The 12994-nt window shown below is 48.5% G+C and overlaps 1 protein-coding gene across 1 annotated transcript in view; it reads left to right on the forward strand.

Moving 5' to 3' along the window:
• SKIL (SKI like proto-oncogene) overlaps window positions 1-12994 on the forward strand; it is a 106745-nt gene that overhangs the window by 67030 nt on the left and 26721 nt on the right. Inside the window, exon 5 of the mRNA XM_063916223.1 lies at window positions 4536-4696. Within this exon, the coding sequence (XP_063772293.1) occupies window positions 4536-4696 (161 nt within the window). The remainder of the gene's footprint in view (window positions 1-4535; window positions 4697-12994) is intronic.

Here is a 12994-nt window from a genome sequence, read left to right on the forward strand (position 1 = left end):
TCACATCAATTAAATGAGTTATGTGAAAAAGCGTGGGATTCCCCTGATAGGAAAGTACTGGTTTCCAAAAGATTACTTATGGCGTATACTTTCCCGCCAACGGATAGGTTACGCTGGGAATCCTCCCCTAGGGTAGACAAAGCGTTGACACGCTTACCTAAGAAGGTGGCCCTGCCATCACAGGATACGGCCGCTCTAAAGGATCCTGCGGATAGGAAGCAGGAAGGTATCCTGAAGTCTGTTTATACACATTCTGGTACTCCTTCTGAGGCCAGCAATTGCTTCGGCCTGGATGTGTAGTGCTGTAGCAGCATGGACAGATACTCTGTCTGAGGAGATAGATACCCTGGACAGGGAGACTATTTTACTGACCCTAGGGCATATCAAAGACGCTGTCCTATATATGCGGGATGCCCAGAGGGACATTTGCCTGCTGGGCTCTAGAATAAACGCAATATCGATTTCTGCCAGAAGGGTCCTATGGACTCGGCAATGGACAGGTGATGCCGACTCTAAAAAACACATGGAGGTGTTACCTTATAAGGGTGAGGAATTGTTTGGGGACGGTCTCTCGGACCTAGTTTCCACAGCTATGGCTGGGAAGTCAAATTTCTTGCCATATATTCCCTCACAGCCAAAGAAAGCACCGTATTACCAAATGCAGTCCTTTCAGTCACAAAAAAGCAAGAAAGTCAGAGGTGCATCCTTTCTTGCCAGAGGCAGGGGTAAAGGAAAAAAGCTGCACCATGCAGCTAGTTCCCAGGAACAAAAGTCCTCCCCTGCTTCCACTAAATCCACCGCATGACGCTGGGGCTCCACAGCCGGAGCCAGGAGCGGTGGGGGCGCGTCTCCGAAATTTCAGCCACCAGTAGGTTCGCTCACGGGTGGATCCTTGGGCTATGCAAATTGTGTCTCAGGGATACAAGCTGGAATTCGAGGTGACGCCCCCTCACCGTTACCTAAAATCGGCCTTGCCTGCTTCCCCCATGGAAAGGGAGGTAGTGTTGGCAGCAATTCACAAGCTATATCTCCAGCAGGTGGTAGTGAAGGTTCCCCTCCTTCAACAGGGAAGGGGTTACTATTCCACTATGTTTGTGGTACCGAAACCGGACGGTTCGGTCAGACCCATTTTGAATTTAAAATCCCTGAACATTTATCTGAAGAAATTCAAGTTCAAGATTGAATCGCTCAGAGCGGTCATTGCAAGCCTGGAGGAAGGGGATTTTATGGTGTCTCTGGACATCAAGGATGCGTACTTGCATGTCCCCATTTATCCACCTCATCAGGAGTACCTCAGGTTTGTGGTACAGGACTGTCATTACCAATTCCAGACGTTGCCGTTTGGCCTGTCCACGGCACCGAGAATATTTAACAAGGTGATGGCGGAAATGATGGTGCTCCTTCGGAAGCAAGGGGTTACAATTATCCCATACTTGGACGATCTCCTCATAAAGGCGATGTCCAGGGAGCGGTTGCTGATCAGCGTAGCACACTCTCAGGAAGTGTTGCGACAGCACGGCTGGATTCTGAATATTCCAAAGTCGCAGCTGATTCCTACGACGCGTCTGCCCTTCCTGGGCATGATTCTGTGCACAAGCCAGAAAAAGGTGTTTCTCCCGGAGGAAAAGGCTCAGGAGCTCGTGACTCTGGTCAGAGACCTCCTAAAACCAAAACAGGTATCGGTGCATCACTGCACGCGAGTCCTGGGAAAGATGGTGGCGTCATACGAAGCCATTCCCTTCGGCAGGTTCCATGCGAGGATCTTTCAGTGGGATCTGTTGGACAAGTGGTCCGGATCGCATCTTCAGATGCATCGGCTGATCACCCTGTCCCCCAGGGCCAGGGTGTCTCTTCTGTGGTGGCTGCAAAGTGCTCACCTCCTCGAGGGCCGCAGGTTCGGCATACAGGACTGGGTCCTGGTGACCACGGATGCAAGCCTCCGAGGATGGGGGGCAGTCACTCAGGGAAGAAATTTCCAGGGGCTGTGGTCAAGTCAGGAGACTTGTCTGCACATCAATATCCTGGAACTAAGGGCCGTATACAACGCCCTGAGTCAAGCGGAGCCTCTGCTTCGAAACCAACCAGTGCTGATTCAGTCAGACAACATCACTGCAGTGGCCCATGTAAACCGCCAGGGCGGCACAAGAAGCAGGGTGGCAATGGCAGAAGCCACCAGGATTCTTCGTTGGGCGGAGAATCACGTACTAGCACTGTCAGCAGTGTTCATTCCGGGAGTGGACAACTGGGAAGCAGACTTCCTCAGCAGGCACGACCTCCACCCGGGAGAGTGGGGACTTCATCAAGAAGTCTTCACGCAGATTGCAAATCGATGGGAACTGCCACAGGTGGACATGATGGCGTCCCGTCTCAACAAAAAGCTAAAAAGGTGTTGCGCCAGGTCAAGAGACCCTCAGGCGATAGCTGTGGACGCACTTGTAACACCGTGGGTGTTCCAGTCGGTCTATGTGTTTCCTCCTCTTCCTCTCATACCAAAGGTGCTGAGAATTGTGAGAAAAAGAGGAGTGAGAACAATACTCATTGTTCCGGATTGGCCAAGAAGGACTTGGTATCCGGAATTGCAAGAAATGCTCACAGAGGACCCATGGCCTCTGCCTCTCAGACAGGACCTGTTGCAACAAGGGGCCTGTCTGTTCCAAGACTTACCGCTGCTGCGTTTGACGGCATGGCGGTTGAACGCCGGATCCTAGCGGAAAACGGCTTTCCGGATGAAGTTATTCCTACGCTGATAAAGGCTAGGAAGGACGTGACAGCAAAGCATTATCACCGTATCACTGTATATGGCGAAAATAAGTTGCTTGGTGTGAGGCCAGGAAGGCTCCTACAGAGGAATTCCAGCTGGGCCGGTTCCTGCACTTCCTACAGTCAGGAGTGACTATGGGCTTAAAATTAGGATCCATAAAGGTCCAGATTTCGGCCCTATCCATTTTCTTTCAAAAGGAACTGGCTTCGCTTCCTGAAGTTCAGACGTTTGTAAAGGGAGTGCTGCATATTCAGCCCCCTTTTGTGCCACCAGTGGCACCTTGGGATCTTAACGTGGTGTTGAGTTTCCTGAAATCTCACTGGTTTGAGCCACTTAAGACCGTGGAGCTAAAGTATCTCACGTGGAAAGTGGTCATGCTATTGGCCTTAGCTTCGGCTAGGCGTGTGTCAGAATTGGCGGCTTTGTCATGTAAAAGCCCCTATCTGGTTTTCCATATGGACAGGGCAGAATTACGGACTCGTCCGCAATTTCTGCCGAAGGTGGTGTCATCTTTTCATTTGAACCAACCTATTGTGGTGCCTGCGGCTACTCGTGACTTGGAGGACTCCAAGTTGCTTGATGTAGTCAGGGCTTTGAAGATTTATGTAGCCAGGACGGCTGGAGTCAGGAAAACTGACTCGCTGTTTATCCTGTATGCATCCAACAAGCTGGGTGCTCCTGCTTCAAAGCAGACTATTGCTCGCTGGATCTGTAACACGATTCAGCAGGCTCATTCTGCGGCTGGTTTGCCGCATCCAAAATCAGTGAAAGCCCATTCCACAAGGAAAGTGGACTCTTCTTGGGCGGCTGCCCGAGGGGTCTCGGCATTACAATTTTGCCGAGCAGCTACTTGGTCGGGTTCAAACACCTTTGCAAAGTTCTATAAGTTTGATACCCTGGCTGAGGAGGACCTTGAGTTTGCCCATTCGGTGCTGCAGAGTCATCCGCACTCTCCCGCCCGTTTGGGAGCTTTGGTATAATCCCCATGGTCCTTACGGAGTCCCCAGCATCCACTAGGACGTTAGAGAAAATAAGATGTTACTCACCGGTAAATCTATTTCTCGTAGTCCGTAGTGGATGCTGGGCGCCCGTCCCAAGTGCGGACTTTCTGCAATACGTGTATATAGTTATTGCTTAATAAAAGGGTTATGTTATGTTGACATCTGTTGTTTGATGCTCTGTTGTTGTTCATACTGTTAACTGGGTAAGTTTATCACGAGTTATACGGTGTGATTGGTGTGGCTGGTATGAGTCTTACCCTGGATTCCAAAATCCTTTCCTTGTAATGTCAGCTCTTCCGGGCACAGTTTCCTTAACTGAGGTCTGGAGGAGGGGCATAGAGGGAGGAGCCAGTGCACACCAGGTAGTACTAAATCTTTCTTTAGAGTGCCCAGTCTCCTGCGGAGCCCGTCTATTCCCCATGGTCCTTACGGAGTCCCCAGCATCCACTACGGACTACGAGAAATAGATTTACCGGTGAGTAAAATCTTATTTTTTTTTTCTGTTGAATACTAAACTAGAAATGTTTTTTGTTTTTGTTTTTTTTCATAACCCAGACAAGGCAACCATCCAAAATAACAGCAAGACTAGCTTTCTCTAATGTGTTTACTGTGTGATGGAACATGGGGTGGATGATTTTATATGACTGATGTATACTTCCTCAGGTCACATGGCATTTCGGTTGGCATTTTATTTAAAATGATGGGGCTGAGGGCACAACTGTGGATGGCTTCAGTTTTTACCCCCCAGTAAAACCAAACTTCATCTGTTACAGAAGCAGACTCTGGAAACGGGGGGAAAGATGGAACAATCTGCAGTAAAGAAGATGTAAATGAGGATGACAAGTCACATATTATGGAAGAAGTTGTAAAAACTTTTCTGAAACAACAAGAAAAATTGAATTACATTTTACAGAAGAAACAACAAATCCAGATGGTAAGTTTTGTAAACATGTAGATAACATAATTGTTCAAGTTTTCACAGATATTCTGCATCATAGCTGTGACTTTTCTGTTAATTTTGTTGATGGTTTAACTTCTTAGTTGTTGAAAACCGTGGTGTAAATCACTCTGCATGTTATTTATTATGTATTTATTAACAGTTACTTATATAGCACCAACATTCCTTTTACAATTGGGAACAAATCGTAATAAAACAAGACTGGGTAATAACAGACAAAGGAGAATTCAATTAACTGGAGTTTCTCGTGATTTTGACATTTTTTTCACTGTTCAATTTGCGCTTGAAAAAAATATCTATTTTCGGGTGAAAACACATAATTCGTGGTAAGTTTATGGACCTATATGTTTTCGCTACCAACTTTGCGAAAATGGGCTATTTATCAGGATTTTTTTTCGGAGCCTCCTAAGGTCCTGGAATAAAATTCCTGATAATAGCGGCCGCACTTCAGGCTAATTGTATAGCCCCGGGAGATCAGTTAACCTGCGGTACATTAAAGCTGCTAATTGAATTCCCCCCCAAAGAGGTATTACTGAGAACTATCATAATACCTTTATTAATAATGCAGGGTTTTATCAAGGAGGGAATAACAATACAGTCATAATGTGTATTCTGAACCAGAAGCTGCAAAGAAGAAGGGGACAACAGACTTGGACAAAGGCTAGTCCACAAGTACAAAAGATAGAAACGATACACCCTTTTCTCTAGCATTCATAAGGGATATTGGGTACAGATTAGTACATTGGGGTATAGACGGGTCCAAAGGAGCCAGTGCACTTTAAATTTCTTCAACTGGGTGTGCTGGCTCCTCCCCTCTTTGCCCCCTCCCACAGGCAGTTTAGAAAAAAGTGCCCTCAGGAGAGGATGCACACTCTGCAAGCTCCAGAGTTTTTTCTTCAATTTCTTTTAAACTTTTATTTCTTTCTGTATGCTTTTTGGGCAACAGCATACCTGCGCCGTGGGAGTTGGGGGAGGGCGGTCACAGGCCTCATGAGGTGCAGCGCCGCTTCCCCGCTGCAGGACCACCGTCCTGAGGGGCTGTTTGTTCAGTGGGGCACTGCGCCTTAGCTGTCGCAGCCGCAGCATGCCGCACACCCCTAAGAAAGCCTGAAGGTGATTGTCGGTGGTGAATACAAACCGGGGCCCCCCCCCGGTTCATTGTGCGGCAGAGGCACCGGTGAGGCTCACGAGTCCCTCCTGGGGGGGCCCGCTGGAGTCCCTGCGTGAGACTGGCTGGCGATATTGTACTAAACATTTATGTGAGGCTACAAATGGCGTGGGAGACATGGCCAGTATAAACATTATTAGTAGCTCCGGCGCCATTACGGGGAGCGGAGCTACATCAGAGCGGGCTCAGCGGCATTTTGGCGCTTTCCTCTGCATAAGCAGCAGCAGCCTCATACAGCTCCACCTCACGTTCACAGGATCACTGGTACCGGGTGTAGAGGGGGAGAGCCGCTATTGGTGCACAGTTTACAGACAGTATCACTGTTCTATATATATAAATACATAAAACGCTGACAGCCTCACTGCGTTGGGTGCGCTGGGGTCCTCTCTTCTGTGTCTCCTCTCACATGCATTAGGCAAGGCTTGTATTGTAATCGGTCTGTGTTGTATGTGTATTGTATCTGTATTTCATAATGGTGAAACAGAAGTTATTCAGTGTATGTAATGCCAGATTCTCCCCTATTTCATCTAGCTCCATATCATGTGAGCAGTGCAGTCAGTAATCACAAAATACTGATAACAATGTGGGGGAGAGTCCAGAGCCTTCCTGGCTGGGGGCTATCAAAACTATGATGTCTGATATGTCATCTCAACTCACTGCCAATGCCAATAAAACACAAGAACTGCAACAAGCAGTAGCTAATCTAGCTGCCATGGCTGATGTTCCCCATCCCCCCATGTCTACTACAGGTGTACAAAAATGTGCTTTACCTATCAGATACTGATGATGATGATGTACAGGATGATGTGATGATGTGGTTCCCATTAGTGGGGATTCCACCCCTACACAGGGTATTGAACCCCTCATATTGGCTATACAGGATGTGTTACAGCTTCCCCTGGAGGGGGAAAGTTTCATTTCCTGATTCCAAGGAATTGGATGATTTATTTAAATTAGCCTGGAAAAATCCAGATAAAAAGTATCGGGTGCCCAAAAGGTTTTTGCGTTCCTTCCCCTTTGCTCCTGAAGGCAAGAAATTCTGGGAAGATTCTCCAGCAGTAGACGTTTCAGTGTCTCGCCTCTCTAAAATGGTGGTGCTACCAGCTCCGGGCTCCTTTACGGTAAAGGACCCAGGGGATAGGAAAATTGAGACCACTCTGAAATCTATCTACACTGCTGCAGGTGTAGCTCAAAGACCGGTCATTGCTGACGCATGCAATTCATACGTGGGCTACTCAAATTCAGGAGGGTCTTTCGGGTGATATGACCTTAGTTACTACTGTAACTTTCCTAAAACACATTCAGGACACGGCAAGAGTCCTCTGTGACTCCCTTAAAGAGATTGGCAATATAAATGCTAGAACCACTGCTATGGCTGTGTCTGCACGCAGAGCCATATGGTTGCGTCAGTGGATTGCAGATGCTGACTCCAAACGTAATGTGGAATCTCTTCCCTTCACAGGGGAATGGCTCTTCGGAGGTGAGTTGGACGCATGGATCTCCAAAGCTACTGCATGGAAATCCACGTTCCTCCCTTCAGGGGCTCTGCCTGCTAAGCGTGCCTACCCAGGACCATCTACTCAGTCCTTTCGGTCCTCCAGATTTCGATCTAGAGCCAGGGTTGCCTCCAACGCAGCTAGAGGCTCCAGAGGTAAGCCTAAGAAACCAGCCATTGCCGGTTCTCAAGAACAGAGCACCAGTTCAGCTTCCACAAAGACTTCGGCATGACGGTGCCCACCCACCCTGAGGGGATCTCTTGGTGTGAGCTCAGTTACGTCACTACAGCCACATCTGGGACGGTTCCTGCCAAGATGCCTGGGTAAGGGACCTTATCTCTCAGGGTTATAAGCTGGAATTCGACGGTGCTCCTCCCCAACGATTTTTCAAATCAAGCTTACCAGCTACTACTGGCCATCGACAAATTGGTCCAGTTCCAGGTTATTGTTCCAGTACCGCTGCTACAGCAAGGACAAGGTTACTACTCCAGTCTGTTCGTAGTGCCAAAACCAGACAGGTCTGTGAGACCCATTTTTAATCTGAAGTCCTTGAATCCTTACCTGAAGATTTTCAAATTCAAGATGGAATCTATGAGAGTGGTGATCGCAGGCCTGGAACACCAAGAATTCCTAGTGTCCCTGGATATCAAAGACGCTTACCTCCATATCCCAATTTGGCCGCCTCATCAGGCCTATCTGCGGTTCACCCTCCTTGAGTGATCACTACCAGTTTCAGGTGTTACCCTTCGGCCTGTCTACAGCTCCGTGGGTGTTCACAAAGGTGATGACGGAAATTATGTTTCAGCTCAGAGTCCAGGGGGTCAACGTTGTCCCTTACCTGGATGATCTCCTGATAAAAGTGAGTTCCAGGGAGCTTCTACTGCTCCATATAGATCGTACTATCCAACTTCTGTAGCTTGAGAATCCACCCGTGGTGAGACAGAAGTCCCATCTGGAGCCGTCTCAATGGCTCCTGTTTTTGGGCATGATACTGGATACTGTATCTCAGAGAGTGTTCCTCCCAGAGGACAAAGTGAGAACACTTGAAGAAATGGTTCGCATGGGTCTCCGACCGGCTCGAGTTTCCATTCATCTTTGCACAAAATTGTTGGGAAAGATGGTGGCCTCATATGAGGCGATACAGTTCGGAAGGTTCCATGCCAGACCCTTCCAGTTGGACATCCTGAACAAAAGGTGGTCCTTTTCCCATCTTCAGATGCACCGGATGATTAGGCTGTCACCCCAGGCCAGGATTTCACTCCTGTGGTGGCTACAGTCTTCCAGCCTACTGGAGAGTCGACACTTCGGGATTCTGGATTAAATATTCCTCACGACGGATGCGAGTCTGAGAGGATGGAGATCTGTCACCCAGGGGGCACAGTTCCAGGGCAGGTGGTCTGCCCAAGAGGCCCTACTTCTCCAGCCTACTGGATAGTCGACACTTCGGGATTCAGGATTAAATATTCCTCACGACGGATGCGAGTCTGAGAGGATGGAGATCTGTCACCCAGGGGGTGCAGTTCCAGGGCAGGTGGTCTGCCCAAGAGGCCCTACTTCCGATCAACGTACTGGAACTTCGGTCTATCTACAGTGCTATGATTCAGGCCTCCCCTCTACTCCGGGATCAGGTGACCCAGGTTCAGTCGGATAACGTCAATCGACAAGGAGGAACAAAAAGCAAGGACTGCATGCGAGAAGTGTCCAAAATACTTCTCTGGGTGGAAAGAAATGCAAGAGCACTGTCCGAATTTTCATTCCGGGAGTGGACAACTGGAAAACGGACTTCCTGAGTCACCACGATCTCCACCCAGGGGAGTGGGGATTACACCCTCGGGTGTTTTAACAGATCGTCGACCGGTGGGGATGCCCACAGATCGACATGATGGCGTCTCACCTCAACAAGAAGCTTTGCTGCTACTGCTCGCGAACCAGAGACCCTCAGACGAGCGCAGTTGATGCGCTGACATCGCATTGGCCTTACCAGCTGGTCCACCTATTTCCTCCGATTCCGTTGATCCCAAGGGTGCTCAAGCGGATCAGACATCACGGACTACAAGCAATCTTGATTGCATCGGATTGGCCCCAGAGAGCGTGGTACACGGCTCTTCTGGACATGTCCATAGAAGACCCTTGGCCTCTGCCGCTAAGCAGGGATCTTCTTCAGCAAGGACCGTTCATCTACCCTGACATACAGCGGCTTTGTTTGACGGCATGGAAGTTGAGTGGAACATCCTAGCTCACAAAGGGCTTTCCAAAAATTGTCATTGCCACTATGGTGCAAGCCAGAAAACCTGTGACATCAAAACACTATCATCATATCTGGAGAAGATATGTCTCTTGGCGGGAGGAATGCACATATTCATCTGCAGAATTCCACTTGGGAAAATTCCTTAATTTCCTACAATCTGGAGTGGATAAAGGCTTACGCCTTGGATTCATTAAGGTCCAGATTTCAGCTCTTTCCATCTTCTTCCAGAAGAAGTTGGCTATCCTGCCAGATGTTCAGACCTTCTTGCAAGGGGTGCTTCACATACAACCTCCGTTTGTGCCGCCTACGACGCCTTTGGATTTGGATGTGGTGTTACGCTTTCTACAGTCCTGGTTTGAACCTCTGATGATGGTAGAAGACAAATACCTCATGTGGAAGACGGTGATGTTACTGGCCCTGGCTTCTGCTAGACGGGTTTCAGAATTGGGGGCCTTATCGTGTAAAAGTCCATACTTAGTCTTTTACAATGACAGAGCGGAGCTCAGGACTAGGCAGCAGTTCATGCCTAAGGTGGTCTCCGCGTTTCACTTGAATCAACCTCTTGTGATTCCGTCCAGTTCTGGCTCTTCTGACCCTCCGGAGGCATTGGATGCAGTGCGAGCCTTGAAGATCTATGTCAAGAGGACAGCCCGGATCAGAAAGACTGATTCCTTGTTCGTGCTGTATGATGTGCAGAAAAAGGGTTGCCCTGCTTCAAAGCAGTCCACTGCGCGTTGGACTATCCAACATGCCTATGTGTCGGCAGCCTTGCCGGTTCCTAAGTCTCCAAAGGCCCACTCTACTAGATTGGTGGGCTCCTCCTGGGTGGCTGCCCGGGGAGTCTCGGCCTTGCAACTATGCCGAGCTGCTACCTGGTCGGTGAAGAACACAAGTTTGATACCCTGGCCAAAGAGGATACCCAGTTTGGGCAGGCTGTGCTACAGATGTCTCTGCACGTTCCTGCCCGTTCTGGAAGCTTTGGGACATCCCCATCATACTAATCTGTCCCCAATATCCCTTATGGATGCCAGAGAAAATAGGATTTTAATACCTACCGGTAAATCCTTTTCTTTTTCATCCACTAGGGGTCACTGGAGTACTCTTGGGATATGGACGGTTCCGCAGGAACAAGGCACTGAATAAATTAAATTTGGAACTACTCCTCCCCTCCATATCCCAGAGTACCTCAGTGTTTTTTCGGTGCTCACAGTAGCAACAAGGCTTGTGTGGAGCTTATCCACACTTATTGGATTTTTGATTATTCTTTTTTTCAACTGTTCCCCATCCCTTCCCCCCTTCCAATAGGCGTGGGCCCGGGATAGTGGAAGCTGCTACAAGCAGCTGTGGCGTGTCGGGCCTCTCTGAAAGAGCTCCCTCACAACCACGTGCAGGACTACCTGCAGGAAAGGCTGGACGGAGCTTACAGAAGAAGCCCCATCATAGCCCTCACCACAGGGTCCAGGTATGTTGGGACGGGGCGGTCAGCTCACGCTACCGCCCCGCTGTGTGGGGACACTGTGTTTATGTGCGAGCCGCCCGCTGCCGCTTCCAGCCGCCCGCCGCCGCTACCTGGTTACCGCTGCCTCCCGCCACTCCCTGAGCTGCGCCGGCCACGTTCTTCATGCATAGGCCGCTCCACGGCTCTATGCAGCGCGCTCCCCGGCTCCCGCTGCCCGGCTCCCTCTTCAGAAAGAGCGGTACACGGAGCACGGGGGGGGGGGGGGGGAAGCACACAGCAAGGAGGGAGAAGTGTGTTCTTAGCAGCAGCAGCGCTGCATGTGTTATTAGAATAGGCGCGTGGTCGGCGCGGCTCAGGGAGCAGCGGGAGGCAGCGGTAACCAGGTAGCGGCGGCGGGCGGCTGGAAGCGGCGGCAGGCGGCTCGCACATAAACAGTGTGTCCCCACACAGCGGGGCGGCAACGTGAGCTGACCGCCCCGTCCCAACATACCTGGACCCTGTGGTGAGGGCTATGATGGGGCTTCTTCTGTAAGCTCCGTCCAGCCTTTCCTGCAGGTAGTCCTGCACGTGGTTGTGAGGGAGCTCTTTCAGAGAGGCCCGACACGCCACAGCTGCTTGTAGCAGCTTCCACTATTCCGGACCCACGCCTATTGGAAGGGGGGAAGGGATGTGGAACAGTTGAAAAAAAGAATAATCAGGATTCACTTATATGTGCAGATGGGAGTGTAGGTCTTACACTAAAGGTTTGAATACAACATAAGTATGTTTTTATTTAAATCTGTTTGGATAAGTTATAAGTCTGCACTTTGTGTTATACTGTAAGCATGAGGGATATATTTAACCATGCTTCCTGTTTTTTCCTGTTGTGTTTCCAGAATTTCCTGCACTACATCTCTACTCCATTGAAGGTGCAGGGTTGTAGGGGGATTTTGGGATCAGGTTTCATATTGCTGGCGTGCACTGCACTTGGCCAGATATATATTTATAGAGACACCTTAGTGCTATTTACTGAGTCGCGCAAGTTGTCTGTCTTTGTATTTTGTATTGGAGCTGGCGCTGGCTGCTTTTCCAATAATTAAAACAGTTGGACAACTATGGATGATGAAAAAAAATATATTTAAATTTATTATTAAACACTAGTTAATAAATAAAAACATGAATAAAATCAATGAACATATTCATATGAAGTTAGGGCATATATGGAGCTGGAATGATTTGGAATGTGCTGCTAGTGGGTTTATGAAAATGTGGCATGTCCGCTTTCTATGTTCCTTGGGATATCTTATTATCATTGCAATAAATCCTGTACCATTAAGTATCACCAATAGGGATCATTGATAATAATACTGCTCTGTATATGTCCTTTATCATCTTGAAGGGGGAACAATGATGACTTTTTACCAAATTTGTAATATATACAATATAAGGAGAATTAATAAAAATCTGTTGTATAGGATGACCGAATGTTAATATGTATAATTGCTCTATGAAGTTGACTATACAATGCATATAAGCTCCATCTGATCGATATAATTGATATATGTACTCCATCTTTCTTATAAAACAACTCTGAAGGTTGAGAACGAGATTGTGGATTAGTATAATATAATTGGAAGCGTTTACATATGTCATGTATATATTTATGCACTACCATCCCCATTCTTTATTAATGCGGTTTTATGTCCTCTTTCCTATGCCCACAGTTGGGCAATTCAGTTTTGGTATCCTTGTCTGATTAGTTCCGTCTTTAGGGATCACGTGTCAGGTAAATGACGTCATCGCGAGGACGATCATGGGGTTGCCAAGCAACCACACCAACCACGGGCCGGATACGGCGTATGGGAGCTGACTCGGGTTGCTAGGCAACCGAGCGACTTCCGCCGAAGATGGTCACGTGACCGGG

This window comes from Pseudophryne corroboree, chromosome 4, assembly GCF_028390025.1.
Source record: "Pseudophryne corroboree isolate aPseCor3 chromosome 4, aPseCor3.hap2, whole genome shotgun sequence".
NCBI lineage: Eukaryota > Metazoa > Chordata > Amphibia > Anura > Myobatrachidae > Pseudophryne > Pseudophryne corroboree.